At 49.0% G+C, this 23121-nt stretch overlaps 3 protein-coding genes across 4 annotated transcripts in view; 1 reads left to right on the forward strand and 2 right to left on the reverse strand.

Moving 5' to 3' along the window:
* Positions 1 to 23121, forward strand: part of LOC133361317 (zinc finger protein 91-like) — a gene marked incomplete at its 3' end in the record, with an annotated part of 1159662 nt that overhangs the window by 1067796 nt on the left and 68745 nt on the right. The window lies entirely within an intron of this gene.
* On the reverse strand, positions 1931 to 21454 carry LOC133361285 (uncharacterized). The gene is made up of 2 exons (XM_061580218.1): positions 21441 to 21454; positions 1931 to 7408 (listed from the first exon to the last, which is right to left on the reverse strand). Exon 2 carries the CDS (start codon positions 3182 to 3184, stop codon positions 2096 to 2098), a length of 1089 nt encoding a protein of 362 aa, XP_061436202.1. The 5' UTR covers positions 3185 to 7408; positions 21441 to 21454; the 3' UTR covers positions 1931 to 2095.
* Positions 9977 to 21454, reverse strand: LOC133361286 (zinc finger protein ZFP2-like). Of its 2 annotated transcripts, XM_061580221.1 has the most exons (3): positions 21433 to 21454; positions 15097 to 15176; positions 9977 to 13327 (listed from the first exon to the last, which is right to left on the reverse strand). In XM_061580221.1, the coding sequence occupies exon 3, from the start codon at positions 13273 to 13275 to the stop codon at positions 12250 to 12252; it is 1026 nt and encodes a 341-aa protein (XP_061436205.1). In that variant the 5' UTR covers positions 13276 to 13327; positions 15097 to 15176; positions 21433 to 21454; the 3' UTR covers positions 9977 to 12249. The 2 variants fall into 2 exon arrangements, with proteins under 2 accessions (XP_061436205.1, XP_061436203.1); XM_061580219.1 differs by lacking the exons at positions 15097 to 15176; positions 21433 to 21454 and adding an exon at positions 20898 to 21034.

Consider the following 23121-nt stretch of genomic DNA (forward strand, 5'->3'; position numbering starts at 1 on the left):
GGCAGAGAGAGAGAGAGAGAATAAAAAACCCAGAGAGAGAGAAAAAATGTAAACTTGGAACTTCCCCGTAGAAGTGGTTCAATCTTAACTTTGGAACTTTCGTGACTGCAGGAATTATTCTTTGGTTCTTTCGGTAAAGTCACGTATAAAGAAAAAATAATAAATTAAATAATAGCATACGACGTTTCGATTGCAACACAAGCAATCATCATCAGATATAATGAAATAGCGACATAAAATCTAACTAGAAAAAATTATAGACAGACATATAAGCAGACAGATATCACCAAGATACACAGAGCGGGCAACACAGGTACAGAGAGGGGTGATCGTCTCTGTGGGGTGGCCTTAAATAGACAGAGGGGGGTGGAGGCAGCGAGAGGGAGGGGTTAGAGACAAAATTTACATGTCAATGAGTACAAAAAGAAGTGAGCAGGCTTAGGGGGAGAAAAAAAAACACACTAAAATTAAATAACCTAGCAAAGTATCGGTGTATGCTCGTGTGATGTAAGAGAATAAAGTTTAGATGGAAGCATATTATATAATTTTTACGACGTAGAATTGTAATGTATTACTTGCTGTTAGTAACTCAGCTTATTGTAGAGTATAGTAAGTATACTGATGGTGCTATGCAGTTTATACTTTAGTTTTTTATGTAGTTTATACTTTAGTTTTCTACGTGGTTGTTTAGTAACTGCAGCTACATACTATTAACATTCCTTTCCTTTGTTAATGCTACTCCCTGCACCCTCCCTTGGTGCTGCTGATCCTGCATAATGCATGGGCATAATATGACTTTGAAACCCCCCCCGCCCACCTCCTACGCATTTACCATGAATATGCTAAATTCCTCTTGATATGCACATTCTTTTTGTTAAGGCGCTCTTCTTCCACCTCCAACCCAGCTTATATATAAGCTCCTAGCTTGGCAGTGTCTCATTCTTCACCTGAAGACGGCTGCTTGCGTTGTAGCCGAAACGTCGTGAGAATTACTTTATTTTATTATGTTTTATTTTTATTATTTTATTACTTCCCTTCTACGTGACTTTACCGAAAGAACCAAGAAGATACAATACAAAATAATATATATGCAGTGAATACGAGTAAAATAAGGTAATTACTAATAAAAAGCCCCTATTGTAGGCTGAAGTCTTATACCGTTGGTTGATTCTTTTGTTAAGTTTTTCGTTAAGGAAAACGTTAAAGAAAATCCGAGTTGCAAGTTGTTTTTCTCTGCTCTGCACATTATCCATGCATCTCCAGACGACTTGGGAAGGTTAGGCCATCGACCTTTCATCCATCTGGATATCTCTGACCTCTCTGTGCTCCGAAGTCTTGCCGTTTAATGGCCTTCCACGTTTTTTTCCTGGTGTGGCATGCGAGGGTTAGCGGGTTGTTTAAATATTTAATTTAAAAAATATATATATTTTTTGGCCTAATTATTCTTAATATAATTTTTTGGAAAAAGGGGCATAGATACAACAATCTGCACTTTTAAAAATTATCAGTGGTCGATTTGGCCACTGGCTATTTTTAAACAAAATAAATGCCCCTTTTTTTTCGTTATGAACCCATCAGCCGCCCTCGTGTTTCAGTTGTTATTCCTTACAACGCGCGCGTGCGTATCACAAACTTAACATGGTTACATTTGAAATAAGGAAAAAAAATGTTAAACATCAAGGCAACAAGTTACATCGGTTCTTATCCATCATAACTACTGAAAAAAATGTTTGATTACAATTTTTTTAAATATATTTTTTTTAAAATTATTGAAAAAAAATTAGTTCCTGGGAAACGCTAAGTAGTGGTTTCGAACGCATTTATGCGTTATTTTCCTCATGTTACCTCCTTGCCATATTTTTTTCCAAGTTACGAGTGTCTGGTTTACCACTTATCGCTTTGATCATTCGATCACGGTTTGTTGGTTTGTTTTTGTAATTGCTCATGTCACTCCCTCGCGTCGTGGGAGTGTGTGGTCTAAAATTGTGTTGCACATAACCAGAACTCGCGCACACAACCAACTTTTGCACTCCGTTATCAGTGGCACTTGCCATCCTCGCGACAACATGCACCTTTGCCGAGTCAGTGTGTCGATTCAATTCTGTGCCCCGTGGTGTCTCCCCCTCCGTGCCCGTGAGTGTGCTGGATTTCGACACAACTCTCGATACGTCTGGATATTCACCTCCTCAATTTCAGCACTCCGATTTACATTCATTTTTGTGTCATTGGAATACCCTCCATTAAAATGCTGACGCCTGCACTCCTCAGGGCGTGTCTCTGTGCTCCATCTCCCTGCACCCCCATCGCGCGATCCTGCGACGTGCTGCGCTGTTTTCCTTGCGCGATCCGGTCCTTCTCTTTGTCTCCGCTGTCTGTTATCTACTGTCCGATCACACTTCGCTGCAGTCATGTTTTTACGTGAATCAATTACGGGAGCAGTGTTTGCGTTCTCTACCACATTATTCGAATTGGTACTCGACGCATTTAGTTTTTCCTTATTATCTGTCTCTCTGTTCCCTCCTGGCACAGTCGGCGGGGGAATCGGTCGGAAATGGGCAAACCGTGTTTGACCTCCCCTGTGCCGTCGCATCGGGTACTGATATGGTTCTGCTCTTGACCCCCACATCCTACGATTTATGTAAATATTAGGCCCCGTGCTCCTCCAATCTGTGTGCCACATTTTTTTTGGATTGTTACCTTGCCATCTGTGTGTGTAATTTTGACCTTGCGTGTGCCGGGGCATGGGGTGCTGATATGATTGTGCCCTTGACCTCCACATTCTGCGATTCTCATGAATGTTTGGCTTTGTGCCGCTCTCATTTGTGTGCCAACCTCTCTCTGGGTTATTTTGCCATCTGTGCGTGAGTGTTCGCTCCTCTCTGCATTTTGGGACTGCTCGGTAATTTTTATTTCTCTCCGAGAGGCTGGGTTCATTATCCCTCTCCCTGTGTTCTGGATCCGAATTATGATTCTTAGCTCTGTACAACCATGTCATGTACGCATTGCTCTCTATGCGGCATAAGGAGGCTGTTTCTGGGTTCAAAACCATTCTCATAATTTCTGTAATCTCTGGACTCAAGGATTCAAAAAACATAATTTTAAACATATTGTCCCCTTCGTGATACTGATGCACAGCCTGCATAATATGCTTGTTTAAATTGTAGGAGATAATCACGCAGGTCATGGTCCATGCCCTGGGTAATCGATTTTACAGCATAAAACCCCTCAGTGAGTGTCAAATATTCTCCAAACTTCCGAATCACTGCCAGGCTCAGTTGTTTGAAATCATTCCTAACCTTGTATGGTAGCGACTTTACCCATGGTATAGATTGTCCATGTAAACTCCTTTTCAACAGACTCGCTTTCTCATCCCGTCTCCTCAGACCTCTGATCATTGCCTCCTCTTCTACTGTTGCGATGTGGGTGTGTATATCCCTGTTCTTATTGTGTGGGTCAAAATCGGGAATTCTGACGAGAGCTTTGTCCATCAATTTAAGGCTTTTACTGTTGAAAGAGTATTCAGAAAGTTGGTCGTCGTCAGAGGAGTCTTCGTCAGACGAGCTGTCACTTTGATGTGTGCTGTGTCGGGCATGTTGCCAATTCCCTGCAGTTTTTGCCTCTGCTCTTTGTGGAGCGTTTTCTGGCAACTTTATTTTAAGATTTTGCCTCCCTCTAGCTTCGGGGTTGTCAGTTCCCCCTTTTTTATTTTCATCTGTATCTCTCCATCCCTTCTCTCGAATTGTGAGGGATTTTCTTTGTCAAGGATATTTTGATCGATAGCCATAATTTTTGTACGATCTGTCCCTGGACTATGTCCACGTACCCAAGAGTGTTGTGTATTGCTACTTTCATATTTATTCTGTGGATCAACGTCTGTGAGTTTCGCTGGTGTCGCGAGCACTGATTTAGACGGTTTCTCTCCCGTTTCCTTTCCGAATTTTTCCTCATTCCACAATCTCTGTCTGTATGCCTGTGTGAGAAGGCATGAGTCCTGTCCTGCTTTTCCTGCAGTTTTTACATCGTGTTCACCTTCGTCACATTTTATCCAGTCAATTAGTTTCCCTCGGAGTGTCTTAGTGTCATAGATACAGCTCCCTTCCCATATGTCTCTCTGCCTTGTCTGTTCTGTAGCAGAACTGCCTGTACATTTTAATACGAGTTCCCAGTATTCCGCAATCCATTCAAAAATTCCTCCTAATCCTAGCATCTCATGTGTGGCAGAAGCTATTCCCCTTCAGAGTGCATATAAGAGCAATTGTATCAGGATGCAATCGGTTCGATATGATATTACCTTAATCTCACTGTCTTTGTTCCAACCTGCTATTCTGGAGTTTCGCCTCAGAGTGCGTTTTTTTTAGTTTTACGCCCGTTTACAATCACAAGGCAATGTTGGATCACAATACTCTGGTTAACACGTAGTGATTCGTTCCTTCATCCATGCAAAACACTGTCTGCGAGAGATCCCGGCGAGCCACCCATTATGTTGTATATGCCGGATTATGAAATTTTGATAAAAATGATAATTAATAAAAATCAGAAAAAATTGCGTAATTCGCATAAATTCTGCTAATGTATATAATGGTATGTATAAGTTATGATACTCACGGAGAAAATCGTATAAATTTATGCAAATGCTTGCAATTATGTTAATGTGTGCAGTTATGATATTTAGGCTTAGCTTCGTTATCCAGAGTTGCATCAATCAGGATAAAACGATTATCTTTGATTAACATTTATTGATTATCTTAGTGTGTTTATATTATGTTAGGTCTCCAAATTCATATCTCAACGCAGGATACCGTTCTTATAAATAAGACAGTTTTGCATGGACTTGGAAAGAAACACTCAAACGCTTTTGTTAAGCAATTTTAATTCTAAACAAAAATATGACACTCTAATATGCAAAGGCGAAAGCATACGTCAATAGATTCATGAGCAAGATTATGCAATTAACGAAAATGAATGACTAAAACACTTCTTATTCATGTAACTCGACGGCAGCAACTGCTTTGCACAATCAGTTGATATTGAACGCACCACCTTGAAATGGCAACCCTTTTTGAAACACAAAGATAACTCTTTGAAAGTCTTATTCATGTGCGTGTTGTGTGTGCGTTGTCCCATTGTAAAATTAATTATTTTTTTAGAACCGGGAATTGTGTCGTTAGCTTGCGGGGGGTGGGAGAGGGGTTATACCACCAACGACCAGAGAGGTTCCCTTTTGCTTGGGCATGGCCGCAGCGAGCTCGTCCTGCTCGGGCGTGTCTGTGCTCGTGCGCTCTCTCTCTCCACTGCTAGATGAGTGGCGTCGGCACGACGCTCGCCGTCGTGGCGCGCGATGATTCCGTCGTCGGATAGCGCGCAGTTCCTCCGCTGCGGGATGACGAGTCGGCACGACGCTCGGTGACGCCCGAGTGGTGCTGCTCAAGCGCTCTCTCTCTCCACTGCTAGATGAGTGGCGTCAGCACGACGCTCCTTGAAGAAACGTGGTTGCTTGGCACTTGATGGCGCCTGGGGCTTGGTGCTGCTCGTGCACTCTCTCTCTCTCTCCGCTGCTAGATGGAGCGGCGTTGGCACGATGTTCCTTGAAGAAACTTGGTTGCTTGGCGCTTGATGGTACCTGGGGCTTGGTGCTGCTCGTGTGCTCTCTCCCTCCACTGCTAGATGAGTGGTGTCGGCACGACGCTCGCCTTCGGCGGTGCCCAATAGCGCTCGCAGCTCATCCACAGGTCGCCAGTGCTGACACTCTTTCTCGGTTGCTCCGTTCTCTCTCCTTGCTTTCAACTTTGGCGTGCAGCTGACAGCTTCATACGGGCACTCGCTGATGCCTCTCCCGCCCTTACTTCAGGGCTTCGCTGGTTCAGGTTCTCTCACGAGAATGATAGCTGGAATTTCGCAAGCTTCACTCGCACTTAACCACACCTCGCCACTTCGTTCTGCGAGAAGCGACACCGGCCATCGGTATCGGTGTTTGCTCCCTCACGACGGCACCGCCACCGGAGCACGGCTGAAACCCAGCCTCGACCCAGGCTGAACGCAGACTTCTGCCACTTAAATGACCCCTCCTCTTGCCATCTCTCCTCGAGGCACGATGCGCCCCAAATCAGCCTCCCTCGCAACGCTGCGTCGCAAGCCGAGTCACGAGACTGAGCGCGACTCGAACCAGACTGCACTGCGTGATGTGCGTTGTGCTTAAAACCCAAAAACGTGAAAAAAATAGACGCTAGGAGTGTCAGGCACAGACCTCCCCTTCGCGACTCTTTGACCCCCTTCTTGCGCATCTCTTGCGAGAGAAACAACAAAACCGAAAAAACAGACACCCTCCCGACCCCTCCTCGTGACCGCCCTGACCCCCCACTCCCTCTGAGTGGGTCATCCCAAGGCCAGACCCCGCCATACGTATTTCATGGCACGCGTGTGCTTGTGCCAAACCGTTGGAAGATAAAGGTGGCGGGGAGGTCCTGACGTTTGTTGTCTATCTGTATACAGGGATTGAACTGTTTAACTCGAGTTATATTTTAATGTCCTGAGGTTAAGTGTAACTAAGTTTCCACTTAAGCTTTCTTGACTGCTGGAGTTCATATTATTTAGTTTTTCGTAAGGTCATGTAGATAGAAACATACAATTCAAAATAATATATATGCGGTGAATACGAGTAAAATAAGGGAATTACTAATAAAAAGCCCCTATTGTAGGCTGCAGTCTTATACCGTTGGTTGATTCTTTTTGTTAAGTTTCTACTTTTCGTTAAGGAAAACGTTAAAGAAAACGCGAGTTGCAACAGTTGTTTTTCTTTGCTCTGCACGTTATCCATGCATCTCCAGACGTCTTGGGAAGGTTAGGCCATCGACCTTTCGTCCATCTGGATATCTCTGACCACTCTGTGCTCCGAAGTCTTGCCGTTTAATGGCCTTCCACGTTTTTTTTTCCTGGTGTGGCATGCGAGGGTTAGCGGGTTGTTTCATTATTTAATTTTAAAAAATTTGGCCTAATTATTCTTAATATTAATTTTTAGAAAAAGGGGCATAGATACAACAATGTGAAGGCCTGTGTGTGTTCCGGCTCCTCCAGCGTACTGAGCTCGCAGCCAGGCCCATCTCCCGCTGCAGGAGCAAATGGGCCTGGATGCGCCTGGCCACCTGCAGGGAGCAGAAGTCGCTGTCGTCCACGGCGTGGACCTGGAGCTCCTGCGCCAACGCCAGCAACTTCTCCATGACGAGGGCATCGATGCCCTCCACCTCCATCCGGGGGTAGGCCACCTTGGCCAACACCAGCAGTGCGCTACGGAACGCAAGCGGTGACTTGGAGTCCCCGCGCCTCCGTGCGGCGAAGCGGTGCCGGGTGTTGGATTGAGGTCCGTAAATTGCTGCCATCCGCTGCATTGCTTGGTGCGGCGTAGAGCGCTCGGCTGGTAGGATGGTCACCAGGGCAGGGTTTAGTAAAGATAGACACACCGTACAACAAATATAGTGTTAAGGCTTATAGCAGAGAAAGCATAAATCATTCGATTCCACTAAGCAAGCTATAACGTGGGCAATATTAAGATCATACGGAGTAAGTTACCTAAAACATAGTTTCAGTCCGGGTACCAAAGGCTGCACACAAAAAAACACATCGTGTTCAAGTCGGCTCTACACTCAATTTGGCTAAATTCCAGGCGTGAGAATGAAAACTATATTGGGTTTGACTGTAGTGCAACGAATGATCACACCTCCTGGGTCGTGCAGTCACAGCCACAGTGGCGAGACGTTATCTTCCTTGCCTGGTACGCAGAGTCCGTCGGTTCGATAGAAACCCTGACGCCTGCTGCTGTATATTTAGAGTTTGCGTCTCGCTCTCCCCCTTGGTGATCGCATGGATCATTCTCTGGGTTCCTCCAGCTTTCCCCTCTTCATTGCAAGGCCCGCTGGCCACTGGCGGCCCCTTGTGGCCTTTAGTTGCGGCCCCTGACGTGCGGTCCCCCGACAATACACAAATGTGAGAAGACCCCATTGTGCTACCAAACCAAATGGTTTGAAATGTGTCAGCACTCGCAACACGAGCGTCGCGGTCAGCAGCATCAAGCTACAATTTGTTAAAAGTGCTAATATTTGTATTGGTGAAATACACCCCTTCTGCACTTATCCGTTTTCTATTCTTAAATTTGGTATTTCTCTCCACTCGAGCCATCACAGCTCACATACTACATTATCTACTTTACTTTTATCATTGTTTAATTTACTTTAAAACTAGCTTTACTACCCGGCTTTGCCTGGGACTTAGATTCATCACGCCCGGCCGCCTTTGTCCCTCCAGTGGCGATGTTCACACACCACACCAGTTACTTGTTTTAGGCCGAGTTGACCTAGGGGAGGTCCAGTACCGGTTCAAATAATCGTCACTGGTGGTAAACGTGAGCGGGTATCGAACTCGGGTCGCCGAGTTCGTAGCGCAGCGCGCGATCACTATGCAGTCGCTGCCCCCCCCCCCCACACACACAGGATAAAGACAAATTTCCATTTTTTGTATATATATATAGATGTTACGCATGCATAAACATACATAAAAATGCAACAAAATACGCATTAACCAACTTACACTCATAATAAATGAGGAATAAAGATACATTTGTCGATCGAGTTGGGAGCTTGGAATGTAACTCCTATTTACATTCTTTATTAATGGAAATTAGTGTTCGATTAACACGATTTCACCTTCCGATAACATTTTCAAGAACGCATCATGGTAATCGGGAGCTGCCTGTACATAGTGCGTTGCTTAGGTTACAATTAGATCAACGTTAACGGCAGCAAAAGGTACTTGCTCAGGTTATGACCAGATAAACACGGTCCTAATAGCGAGTGATCAAAGTCTAGACTCTAGAGCTCAGTCAAGTAAGCAGGAATGTAAAACTATGGAGGTTGAACTTCCTTCACACCATACGTAGCCAACCATGCTAATGAGCTCAGGTCTCCAAGACACCTGGTGGGCCTCACCTGGTAAAATAAAAAATATAAAAAAAATGTGTTTACATGGCCAGGCAAGGTGCAGAGATCGCACACCCCAAAAACATTTTTTTAGGTTAGATCGCGTAAATATTAATGTCATTAATCCACCACTACCCTACACAATTAGTCAACTTCGTCACAAACAAAACGTGCCAATAAATTACGCCATTAGCACACTGGTGTTTTGTAGAGTAAACCCACATTTACAGTTTGAATACTGTGATATTTCAGGCAATTTTCCAGAATCGCACACTTGCAGGATTCAAAATGCCTTGGATAAGAACAAGCAGGGTTGCAGAAGTGGCAATGTTGCAATTCTGAGCTTGACTGGGGATAGGCACTTCGAGGTGTCTCCTGTTCCTGGTACTCTATTTTAAGGTTGCACTCATTTACACATGTAGTGACTGGGAATGTCACTGTGGTGCCAGGCCTGCGAGTCCACGGCGGGATGTATCCTGTTGTGTGTACACCCCGAACACGTGGTGTAGTACCAGCCCTAGTGGGGGCTTGAGAGCCTTCGGGCAAAAGCGAGAGAGATTGCGAAGGTGGGCGGGGCGAGAGGCGGAGCCAGCCCCATCAAGCTTGAAGAAGCCTCCAGCTTGTGGTCCGGACCGGGATAGCGGAACCGTGTCTAGTTCTGCTGTAGCGTGGTTAGTTGGGTGGTCACCACCCGAGAGTGTGTTGTGTTAATAGCCTGGAGTATGTTGTGCAAATCGTTTAAATAAAACGTGTTGCTCCCTAAGACAACGTCTGCGACTCAGTTGGACTCACTACACACACACACAAAGTGATTGCCACAAATGAACCACAATACCTTGTTGATTTCATCAAGGTGCATAAACCACCATCACGCAAACTCCAGTCATCATCACAGCAGCAGCGCTTTTGGCTATGCAATAAAGATGGTCACCGCATCATGCGCTTTCAGATGCGTTTCTGTGGCCGTCTGGAACACTCTTCCTTCTGATATTAGGAAGCGACTGAAGCAATGCATTGTAAACATTTTAATGAAACATTTTTTCCTTACAACTGCTTTTTGTGTGATTAGCACGGTTGGCTATGTACGGTGCGAAAAAGGTTCAACGTAAATATATACATACTGACACCGTTACCATGTCCTGAGATCGAATCTCAGGCATCTACAGTCACTGGCACTGTCACAGTGCCCTTATTCACTCAATCACCCATCATCAGTCTCATCAGGCTTTGCTTGAATCCAAGCTGGTGAATTGACAAGTTTACAGGCAAGGACCCTCCACTTGAAGAGATGAACAAAACTAAAAACTAAACTTTGTATTTTATCATATAAGGCCCACTGAGCTATATAGCTCTTTGTCAAGAAGCAACCTGGCTATCAGAAATTATAGCTCAACGAAGTTGCCTATTATTCTCGAGGGAAAACCCGGAGGGCCCGGAGAAAAACCCACATGACTCGGGGAGAGATTTGCAAAAATAAACAGGCATTGTCAGCGTCAACCCACCATCTCCTGTATATCAGGTGAGGTCCTTAGCACCTTGCCACCGTGGCGAGGAGACTTGTCATCTGCATATCAATTTTATTTATATTTTGACACCCACTCTGTATATAGTTGTATGTTCTCCCCCTGTTCTGCATGGGTTTCCTCCGTGTTCTTGTGTTCCCCCTCCGAATAGCTAAATACAATACAGTAGAACCTCTGGTCACGACCATAATTCGTTCCATAACTTTGGTCGCAACCCGATTTGGTCGTGACTCGAACCTAATTTCCCCATTGGATTGTATATAAATACGATTAATCCGTTCCAGACTCCAACGAACTGTATATAAATATATATTTTTAAAGATTTTTAAGCACAAAAATAGTTAATTATGCCATAGAATTCACAGTGCAATACTAAACTAAATGTAAAAACATTGAATAACACTGAGAAAACCTTGAACAGAGAAAACTAACATTGCCGCGTCAAGGTTTAGAATCGTTTAACAAGATGATTGTTTCGTCTGCTACATCAGTCGGTCGATTCTGAGAAAGAGAATATTAATATGAGCAATTCATGCTTCTATTGAAAGTAAGTTAACAGTAATATTTGGGTACAGTATTGTTTTTGGAAGCATTCAGGGTAATATCGTATGAACGTTTACTTCACCGCATCATCGTATGAATGATTCGAGAAGAGATTAACGGATTCTTATGTTAGCGATTTACGTACTCAACGGCTTGAATGAGGGGGGAGGGGTATGATTACACTTACAAAATAAATATCTTTCTAGGAATTTTATATAACAAAAGTTATATAGATAACTGTTACGCTTTGTGTTGTTTGTAAACAAACAATGTAAAAACATTGTAAACAAACAACAGGAAATTTGGCGCTTACAAAAAAAAAATGGCGCGGAAGGGGAAATCGGCCGCGGTCGTGTTTGATCGCCACCCGAGTTTGTGTTCATGACCAGATTAAAAAATGTTGTGAATTTTTTGGTCGTAACCCGATTTGGTCGTGGTCAGAAGCGAACGTGACCAGAGGTTCTACTGTAATAAAGATTCCCCCACACCCCCATGTAGCCTTTAACAGACAGTTGAACCTAGTGCTGTTAGCTAGCACCTATGTAGGCCGGCACGGCACATAAGGGGGTGGGGGGTGGACAGCACCACACCGGAACACCTTTGTCTCTCTCGTGGCGATGTTTACACACTGCACCAGGCACTCATTTGAGGCTGAGTGGACCTTGGGGGGGCTCAGGACTAGTTCAGTATAATCATCACTGGTGTTGACCGTGAGAGTGGGAATCGAACCAGGGTCGCCGGGTTCATAGCACTCCCCTACAGCAAAAAACACACAGATGCACAAACAGAATGCAACTGCTGTCAGTCAAACATGCTATCGCAAAATTTCCTGGCTAAATCGATAACCCTCACCACCCACATCTCATCCTCAACATTACACGCATCCTCTCCAGTCTCTCCTCCACTTCGGTGGAAGGGACAGTTTCAGCGCTCGCTCATTCATTTGGGTGATACATTAGCGAGCCATTAACGACCTCGCCCGGTATACAAGAAGTCGTGGGTTCTATCCAAACGCTGATGCCCGTATATATGGAGTTTGCATTTCTCTCTCGCCGTCATCATGTAGATTTTCTCTGGGGGCTCCAGTTTTTTTCCCTGCAATACATTTCCACGTGATAAGCCAGATGGTTTGGCAATCATTGATGGCCAGGTTGCTTTTGAAAAAAAGCTAAATAGCTCAGTGGGCCTTACTTTGTAAAACAAAAATAGTTTAATAGTTAAATGTATCCCCACGTGTCCGATGTCTCATCCTCCAGTTTCACGCCACCGCCGCCTTTGCTGTCGCTTCTCGGGGACGTTGCATATTCCACCTTCACGCCCGGCCAAGTATCGAAGCTAGGCATCCTTCCTCCTCCTGCTCCTCCGCTCTCCCCGTTTTGTGCCGCGAGATCGGGGGGAGGACATCCCTTGTCGCTTTCGCTTCCCTCGTGCTCCTGCTTCACTATGACTGCCGACAGAGTGGACGAGAAGGCAGGGCTCCAGCCTCTGCATTCCCGTTCATGTGTGGAGCCTCCGAGTCGTTGCTGTTGCTCCGTTGGCCACGTTCCAGAGCCGGCGCTCCCTTCGGCTTGCCGGGTCGCGGTAACCCCCCGGCCACTCCTCCCACGCCTTTTCCTCCCCCCCTTCTTGGCGTGGCGGCTCCGATGGCGGTCGAGGTAGCGCGCGAGCGTGAACGTCTTGCCGCACGCGCTGCACTCGAACGGCCGGTCTGCCGCATGCGTCGCTCGGTGGCTTTTCAGGTAGCGCGCCTGCGCAAATGCCCGGCCGCAGGTGTCGCACTTGAAGGGCCTCTCGGCCGCATGCGTTGCCCGGTGCTTGTCCAGGTGGCCCGACTCGGAGAAAGCCCGGCCACAGGCATTGCACTCATAGGGCTTCTCACCTGTGTGCTTCCTCTCATGGATGCGGAGATTCCAGGCGGTCCCAAAGGCCTTACCGCATAGGGCGCATGCGAAGGGCCTCTCACCCGTGTGTGTCCTCCGGTGCTTGTCGAGGTGGCCCGATTCGGAGAACGCCTTCCCGCAGGCATCGCACTTGAAGGGCTTCTCGCCCGTATGCTTCCTCTTGTGGTTCTGGAGGTTCCAGGAAGTCGTGAAGGCCTTTCCACAGGAGGCGCACGCGAAGGGCCTTTCGCCTGTGTGCGTCCTCTGGTGGATCGTCATGCTGCCCAGGTGATCTGTGCTGTAGGGACACAGCCCGCACTGGTGCCTCTTGGTGGCGGGCTGCGGTGAGCAACCGCGCTCCATGTGATAGACGCCGCGGAGAGGGGCTTGAGTGGCAGAGGGGGGAATGGGGAGGCTGCGGGCGGAAAAGAGCCACAAAACAGTCACCCCGCTTACTCGCTCACCCAATAACAACAACTGTTAACCATTAACTGATGGAGTTATGTCACGAAGGCACTTGTGCCAGGCTAGATGCACCCTGAGGCCAAGTGAAGTGATGAAGGCTCGTTGCTGGCAGGTGACAGGACAGATCAAAGTGCCATGGATTGACTGAGATGACTGGCAGATGGACCACCTGTGCTCCCTACTGTGCCAACTTGCCATGTATTAGATGCCCAGCGCTCCGCTCGTTGCTGCGAGCATTGCTCCTCCAGCCTCCACTGTTGCTGGAAGGTGAATGCCTTCAATTGCCTAGATGCGTCCTTTACAGAGGCCAATACTGACCACGCAAAGCTCCAAATCCTCCTGTACTATACCTGCCCATCTCTTCTCTCACCCATGCCATGCCCATTTAGCTCCGTGAAGCTGCTTGGGGAATGCGGTGACTGGGCATGCGGGCTACATGGTCCAGCCAACGAAGCCTTACCTGACGGAGGAGCTCACTGCTGGGACTGTATCAAGATCTTTCAAGGATCTGCGAGCTCTTCACATAATCCATTTTTGTAAACCCAGGTTGGATCATAGGCAAGCCAGCATAAATGTTTTAAACCGGTTCAGATTTTTCTTTAAATGGCTCCACGCTTTGCAAGCATTAAGGGAGGGCATAACTATGGAGCAAAAGCCCAGATAGCTTCCAAAGTGTTATGCAGGTGATGAAAAGATGCTACTTAACTGATTTGGGGGACCTCTGCTGCCAAACCAAAGTTAGGCAAAAGCAAACTACCCAAGGTGCATAGGCACACTATCCTGGCATCGATCAGCCTCCCATTGTATCTGTACCAGATGGAAATTCCTCTGGTACAGCCATAGAAAGATTCTCGAACTACAGTTGATCATCGATTATCCGGCATGCGATTATTTGGGTTAAAATGTTATCCGGTGGTCCCGAGCCAATCCGGCGGAACCGGAATAAAACGCTCCAAAGGTTGTACCAGTCTGGTGATCGGCACCACGTGTGGGACAAAATAAGTGGCTATGCTTGATTTCAGTGTGAAATATTATATACAGTGCATTATACACCACATACAACTTAAACAATGAAAATACTGCACGTATACAGTGGACTCTCAATTATCCACGTGCGGTTTATCCGATTTGCAGATTAACCGTGCACCTGATATTTTTACATGAATAAATAACTTATGGATTTTCCCTTAAGTCCAAATAAAACATCTAAAAACAGTAATACATTGTTGTCGGAAATATTTATTACAAGCGCATAAGCTGACCAAATTTGTGCTCCATTTAATCCGAAATATATGTGATCACCTAACAGTATAGCAGTTGCATATATTTACAACAGTGGGCAGTTTGATATATTTTGATTGGCTTGGCTCTGCTATCCACTTAGGGTGCAGAGTCTTCTGAGCACAGGAAATTGTTATCACTTTTTCATGGACTTTTCTAATAAAACAAGATCAATACATTCTTTACCAACAATTTTAATTTTGTTCATTAATAAACTAGACTTCTTAAATTAAACATAATGTATACCTATTGTAGTGATTTTTGGTTAAGGGTAAAATTTATATTTTTGGATTATCCGCAATTTTTAATTATCAGCGGCCATCCTCCCCGTCATTAACACAGATTATCGAGTCTTCTGGACACATTTTTCATGACTAACTAGAGTAATAAAAAATATATGTTCAAAATTGTATGAGTCAGATGACATCCCTGTCTCACCAAGGTGAACAGGGAAAGGCTTCGACTCCCAGCCATGCAGCTTTACCCAGTCCTTAATGATTGTGAGCAGAGTCAAGGACCTGGAAAGCATAAAGAACAACCCATTGCCAATGGGGAAACCATGAAACAGCACACAAGGGGTTTGGTGTTCAGCACCATACCCGGCCACCTTTGTATCCCCAGTGATGTTTCCACATCACAACAGGTATGCATTTTTAGCTGAGCCAATCTTGGCAACCCCAGAACTGGTTTAAATATTTGTCACTATTGGCCGCAAGTGGGAATCGAACTCTGGACGTTGGGTTAATAGGGCAGTGCGCTAACCGCTAAACTACAGCTCCCCACCCACCCAACCACCAACCCACCCAACCACCAACCCACCCAACCATCCACCCAACCAACCATGCACCTACACCCCCATCCATTCACCCACTCATACCCCCACTCACTCACCCAAGCACCCCCACACTCAGCAACCCATCCAACTTCTCACTCACCCACCCACCCACAACTACCCACAACTACCCACTCACACCTTCATTCACCATCTCACCCACACAACAACTGCCATTCGCCACTAAGTGGCGGAGACGTCACCACGACGCTTGTGCCAGGTCATGTGCACCTCGAGGCCACGTGAAGTGTCGAACGCCCGCTGGCAGGAGGTCACGGGGCAGACCCAGGTGCCACGGGTCGACTGACTGGGATGACCGAGATGACTAGCTGATGCACCACCTGTGCACCCTACTGTGCCAACTTGCTGTGCTTTAGCCACCCGGCGCTCCACTCGTTGTTTTGAGCGTCGCTCCTCCGCCCTCCGTTGTTGTTGGAGGGCGACTGCCTCCAACTGCCCAGTAGCGTCCTTCACGAGCCTCCTCCATTGAGGCCGATCTTGACACCGCTGGTACCAGTCATCGGCAAGTCCACTCAGCTCCACGACCTTCTGTACCACATCACTCCATCTCTTCTCTAGCCCGTGCCGCGCCCGTTTAGCCCCCTCGATCCGGCCGAACAAAAGCTGTTGAGGCATGCGGTGGCTGGGCATGCGGGCTACATGACCCAGCCAATGCAGCCTTGCCTGCCGGAGCTCACCGATTGGACTTTGCCCAGATCTTTGCAAGGTTTTTTGAGCTCTCACACAATCCAGCCTGGTTAAACCCAGGATGGATCATAGGCAGGCCAGCTTAAATGTTTCTAACCGGCGAAGATGCTCCATTAGGGGGGTCTACGTTTCGCAAGCGTAGAGAAGGGAGGGAATAACCGTGGCCGAGAAGACCTTAAGCTTCGTGCAGAGCGACAAATCAGGCAGCTTCCACACAGCGTTATGCAACCGATGAAATTATATTGCCGCTCGACTGATTCGGAGTGAGACCTCCGCTGCCAAACCGGAGCCGGTCATGAGCACGCTGCCCAGGTATGGGAAACTCTCCACTCTCTCTACTACTGCCCCATCACCGATTGGGAGTTGTGGGGGTGGAATGTCCGATGGTACAAAATACCCAGGCAGGTGCTTAGTTTTGGTGGGGCTGATGGTAAGGCCGCACCTCTTAGTGGCACGCTCCAGTCTCAGCAGCAGCATCCCCAATTCCTCCTCTGAATGAGCAGCTATTACCAAATCATCGGCATACATAACGTGGTTGACCAATAGAGAGCCATCCCTTGATCGCACCCGGGCATCGATCAGCCTCCCATTATATCTGTACCAAATGGAACTTCCCCCGGTACAGCTTCACGAACTATGTGGTCAAAATAGATGTTAAATAATGTGGGAGCCAGAGGACATCCCTGTTGCACCCCAAGGTGTACAGGAAAAGGCTCTGACTCCCAGCCACGTAGTTTTACCCGGGCCCGCTCACCATCATGAAGTTCCTTAATGATCGTGAGCAGAGGGTCAGGGACTCCAAAAGCACGAAGAACAACCCAGAGCCCAGGCCTACTGATGGTATCATAGGCCTTGACCAGGTCAATAAAGCAGAGATGTAGGTCTTGTTGGAATTCCCTACACCTCTCCTGTAGCAGACGGACAGAAAATATGGCATCTGTGCAGGACCGCCCTTTCCTGAAACCACCCACTCACCCATCCACCTACCCACTCACTCAAACACCCACCCACCCACAAACCCACCCCATTCATCCACCCACCCAACCATCAACCCAGTCACTCACCCACCCACTCACAAACTCACCCACCCACTCACTCACAAACTCACCCACCCATTCATCCACCAACTCAACCATCCACCCAGTCACCCACCCACCCACACAGCCACCCACCCACCCACTCACCCCACCCACTCACCCACCAACCCACCGACCCATCCACTTACCCACCAATCCAACCACTCACCCACCCACCCACTCACCCATCCACTCACCCACCCATCCAGTCACTCACAAACTCACCCACCCATTCATCCACTAACTCAACCATCCACCCAGTCACTCACCCACCCACTCACAAACTCACCCAAGCATTCATCCACCAACTCAACCATCCACCCAGTCACTCACCCACTCACTCACCCACTCACCCAAAAAGCACATCCACCCCCACCCACCCACTCACAAACCCATCCACCCACTCACGCACCCATCCACCGACTCACCCACCCACCCACCCACTCACCCACGCACCTACCCACCCAGTCACTCACAAACTCACCCACCCATTAATCCACTAAATCAACCATCCACCCAGTCACTCACCCACCCACTCACAAACTCACCCACCCATGCATCCACCAACTCAACCATCCACCCAGTCACTCACCCACTCACACACCCAAACAGCCACTCAGCCACCCACCCAGTCACCCACCGACCCAACGACCCATCCACTTACCCACCAATCCACCCACTCACCCATTCACACATCCACCCCCACCCGCCCACTAACCCACTCACCCATCCACTCACTCACCCATCCACTAACTCACCCATCCACTCACTCACCCATCCACCCACTCACCCACCCACCCATCCATCCACCTACCCACAAACCCACCCATTCATCCACCAACTCAACCATCCACCCAATCACTCACTCACTCACTCACCCACTCACCCACTCACCCACTCATCCACTCACCCACACAGCCACTCAGCCACCCACCTACCCACTCACCGACCCATCCACTTACCCACCAATCCACCCACTCACCTAATCACCCATCTACCCACTCAATCACCCACTCACCCACTCACCCACACAGCCACTCAGCCACCCACCTACCCACTCACCGACCCATCCACTTACCCACCAATCCACCCACCAAGTCACTCACAAACTCACCCACCCATTCATCCACTAACTCAACCATCCACCCAGTCACTCAACCACCCACTCAAACTCACCCACCCATTCATCCACCAACTCAACCATCCACCCAGTCACTCACTCACCCACTCACCCAAACAGCCACTCAGCCACTCACCCACCCAGACACTCACCCACCCAGACACTCACCCACCCACTCACCCACCCACCCAGTCACCCACCCACCCACCGACCCATCCACTTACCCACCAATCCACCCACTCACCAATCCACCCACTCACCCATCCACGCCCACTCACTCACCCACCCGTTCACTCACCAAACCAACCACTCACTCACCCACTCACCCACCCACCGACCCACCCACTCACCCACTCACCCACCCACTCAGTCACTCACAAACTCACCCACCCATTCATCCACCAACTCAACCATCCACCCAGTCACTCACTCACCCACTCACACACTCACCCAAACAACCACTGAGCCACCCACTCAGCCACTCACCCACTCAGCCACTCACCCACCCACCCACCGACCCATCCACTTACCCACCAATCCACCCACTCACCCATCCACCCCCACCCGCCCACTAACCCACTCACCAATCCACCCACTCACCCATCCACTCACTCACCCATCCACTTACTCACCCATCCACCCACTCACTCACAAACTCACCCACCCATCCATCCACTAACTCAACCATCCATCTTGTCACTCACTCACCCACTCACTCACCCACCCATTCACCCAGTCACTCACCCATCCACCCACTCACTCACCCACTCACAAACTCAGCCACCCATCCATCCACTAACTCAACCATCCACCCAATCACTCACTCACTCACTAACCCACTCACCCACTCATCCACTCATCCACCCACCCACACAGCCACTCAGCCACCCATCCACCCACTCACCCATTCACTCATTCACTCACAAACTCACCCACCCATCCATCCACTAACTCAACCATCCATCTCGTCACTCACTCACCCACTCACTCACCCACCCATTCACCCAGTCACTCACCCATCCATCCACTCACTCACCCACTCACAAACTCAGCCACCCATCCATCCACTAACTCAACCATCCACCCAATCACTCACTCACTAACCCACTCATCCACCCACCCACACAGCCACTCAGCCACCCACCTACCCACTCACCGACCCATCCACTTACCCACCAATCCACCCACTCACCCAATCACCCATCTACCCACTCACCCACTCACTCACCCACTCACCCTCTCACCCACACAGCCACTCAGCCACCCACCTACCCACTCACCGACCCATCCACTTACCTACCAATCCACCCACCCAGTCACTCACAAAATCACCCACCCATTCATCCACTAACTCAACCATCCACCCAGTCACTCAACCACCCACTCACAAACTCACCCACGCATTCATCCTCCAACTCAACCATCCACCCAGTCACTCACCCAGTCACTCACTCACCCACTCACCCAAACAGCCACTCAGCCACTCACCCACCCAGACACTCACCCACCCAGACACTCACCCACCCAGACACTCACCCACCCACCGACCCATCCACTTACCCACCAATCCACCCACTCACCAATCCACCCACTCACCCATCCACTCACTCACCCATCCACCCACTCACTCATTCACTCACAAACTCACCCACCCATCCATCCACTAACTCAATCATCCATCTAGTCACTCACTCACCCACCCACTAATACACCCATCCACCCAGTCACTCACCCATCCACCTAGTCACTCACCCATCCACCCAGTCACTCACCCACTCACAAACTCAGCCACCCATCCATCCACTAACTCAACCATCCACCCAATCACTCACCCACCCACTCACGCACCCACCCAACCACTCACTCACTCAAAAAAAGACAAAGATCCACCATATAGCCTTAACAGACTGTAGGAGCAAGTGCTGTTAGCGAGCACCTATAAAGGCCGGAACGGTACACGAGGGAGTGGGTGCCCAGGATCACGCCCGACCACCTTTGTCTCCCCAGTGGCGATGTTTGCACACCACACCAGATACTCATTTAAGGCTAAGTCGACCTTGGGGAGGCCCAGGACCGGTTCAGATGATCGTCACTGGTCTTGGCCATGAGCGGAAATCGAACCCGGGTCGCCAGGTTCATAGCGCATCGCGCTAACCGCTACACGACCGCTCCCAACTAACCCACCCACTCACCCAGTGACCCACTTACCCACCCACTCACCCACTTACTCACCCACCCACGTAAAGCCGACACGCGGTGTTTTGTGACCAACACCACGCCAGACCGCCGTTGTCTCCCCGGTAGCGATGTTTACTACACACCGAACACGCTACTTATTTAAGGCTAAGTCGACTGAGGGGAGCCCCAGGGCCGGTTAAGTTAATCGTCACTCGTGTTGGTGGTCGTGAGCGGGAGTCAAACTCAGGTCGTTGGGTTCGTAACGCACCACGCTCATGACTGCACCACCAAATGCACTCACCCACTCGCTCACCTGTCCACTCACCAAAGACACCACACAGCATGAACAAGCTGGTGGTGCAAGTGCTGATAGCGAGCATCTATGACGGCCGGAACCGTGGCACACGGAGGGGTGGGTTGCCAGCACCACGCCTGGCCGCCTTTGTCTCCCTAGTGACTCCGTCCACACATCGCACCAGACAATCGTCACCGGTGGTAGCCGTGAGCGGGACTCGAACTCGGGTCGCCGGGTTCATAGCGCAGCGCGCAAGACGCCACTCTCCTCCTCCACACCCCCTCACCCCCTCACCCGCTCACTCACTCACTCACCCGCTCTCCCACCCGCCCCCTCACCACCTCTCCCACCCGCCCCCTCACCCCCTCAACCGCTCACTCACCCGCCCCCTCACTCACACGCCCCCTCACTCACACGCTCACTCACCCCCCCCTCACCCCCTCACCTGCTCGCTCACCCGCCCGCCCCCTCGCCCACCCCCTCGCCTCCTCACCCGCTCACTCACCCGCCCCCTCACCCATTCACTCACCCACCCGCTCACCCGTTCACCCGCCCCCTCACTCACCCGCTCACCGCTCACTTCTGACTTCCGCTTCCTGTGACGTCTGGCCCGCGAATAAACAGTCGGTGACGCGCTACAATTAACATAATTATTTAATTTAGCCTGAGAAAATTTACATAATATATGTTTGTGACGTCATGCTGATTAAAAATAAACGACGACGTTCGCCACTCAGAACCAATAATCTTTAGACTGCGGGAGGAATCCGATGAGCTAGGAAGCTCTATTTTGACAGATGTTCAGTATGGGCACGGGGTCAGCAGGTTACAACGGCAACACAATATTACTGGACATATGTGAACAAGAGCTTCATAGCTCATCGTATTCCTCCAGTATAAAGATGCGTTAATTAATATTTTACTTATATTGAATATCTGTAAAAAAATTTGCTTTATAGCTCATCAGAGTCCTCCAGTCTAAATATTCTGATTATAAAGACGCAATAGGAGTGCACTACATGTAAGTAAATAATACGTTCATTATATAAGTCCGACAGACAACAGGTACCATGGGTTGACTGCTGTGCCAAGCAAGGTGCATGATGAGGTCACGGGACAGACCTAGGTGCTATGGATTGACTGCTGTGCCAGGCTAGGTGCAGGAGGAGGGAACAATACGCAGGTGTCATGAGTTGTGATGATTAGCAGATGCACCAGCTGTACCCCATATTGTGCGAACTTGCTGCATTTTATCCGCTCGGCACTGTGAGCGTCGCTCATCTGCCCTCCGTTGTTGAAGGGCGACTGCCTCCAACTTGCCAGTAGCCTCACAGTACACCTAGTCTTGCACTGCCCAGTATCGCCCTTCAAGAGCCTCCTCCACTGACCCACTAATCGACTCGCCTACTTACTCACCGACTGTCTCAACATCGTCACTGGGGAGACACAAAGGCGGCCGGGCGTGGTCCTGGCTACACTAGCACCACTCTGGCAATATTCGAACCAGTCCTGGGCCTTACCTAGATCGACTTTGCCTTAAATTAGTACCTGGTGTGGTGTGTACACGTCACCACTAGGAACACAAAGGCGGTCGGGCGTGGTTCTGGCCACACCACCCCTTCATGTCATTTCAGGCCTTATACTTGCTACTCACCAACAGCCGGTCATGAGCACACTGCCCAGGTATGGGACATTCTCCACTCTCTCCACAACTGCCCCATCACCGATTGGGAGTTGTGGGGGTGGAGTGCCCGATGGTACAAAATACCCAGGCAGGTGCTTCGTTTTGGTGGGGTTGATGGTAAGGCACCACCTCTTAGTGGCACACTCCAGTTTCAGCAGCAGCGCCTCCAACTCCTCCTCTGAGTAAGCTGCAATTAGCAGGTCGTCGGCATACATAACGTGGTTGACCAATAGGGAGCCATCCCTTGACCGCACCTGGGCATCGATCAGCCTTCCATTATATATGTACCAGATGGAAATTCCTCCAGTACAGCTACTGAAGGCTTCACGAACTACGTGGTCGAAATATATGTTAAATAATGTTGGAGCCAGAGAACATCCCTCTGGCACCCCAAGGTGTGCAGGGAATGGCTCTGACTCCCGGCCACGTAGTTTTACACTCTAACACACACACACTCGACACACACACACCACACACACACGGAGCTAGCGCAGTAGCATAAACGGCTCCATCCCGGGCCCTTCCATGCTAGTTTTCAGCCTGGCAGTCCTCAGAGGATGACCTGGCCAC

The sequence above is a fragment of the Lethenteron reissneri genome, chromosome 72 (assembly GCF_015708825.2).
Source record: "Lethenteron reissneri isolate LAM-NWPU_2019-01 chromosome 72, ASM1570882v1, whole genome shotgun sequence".
Taxonomy (NCBI): domain Eukaryota; kingdom Metazoa; phylum Chordata; class Hyperoartia; order Petromyzontiformes; family Petromyzontidae; genus Lethenteron; species Lethenteron reissneri.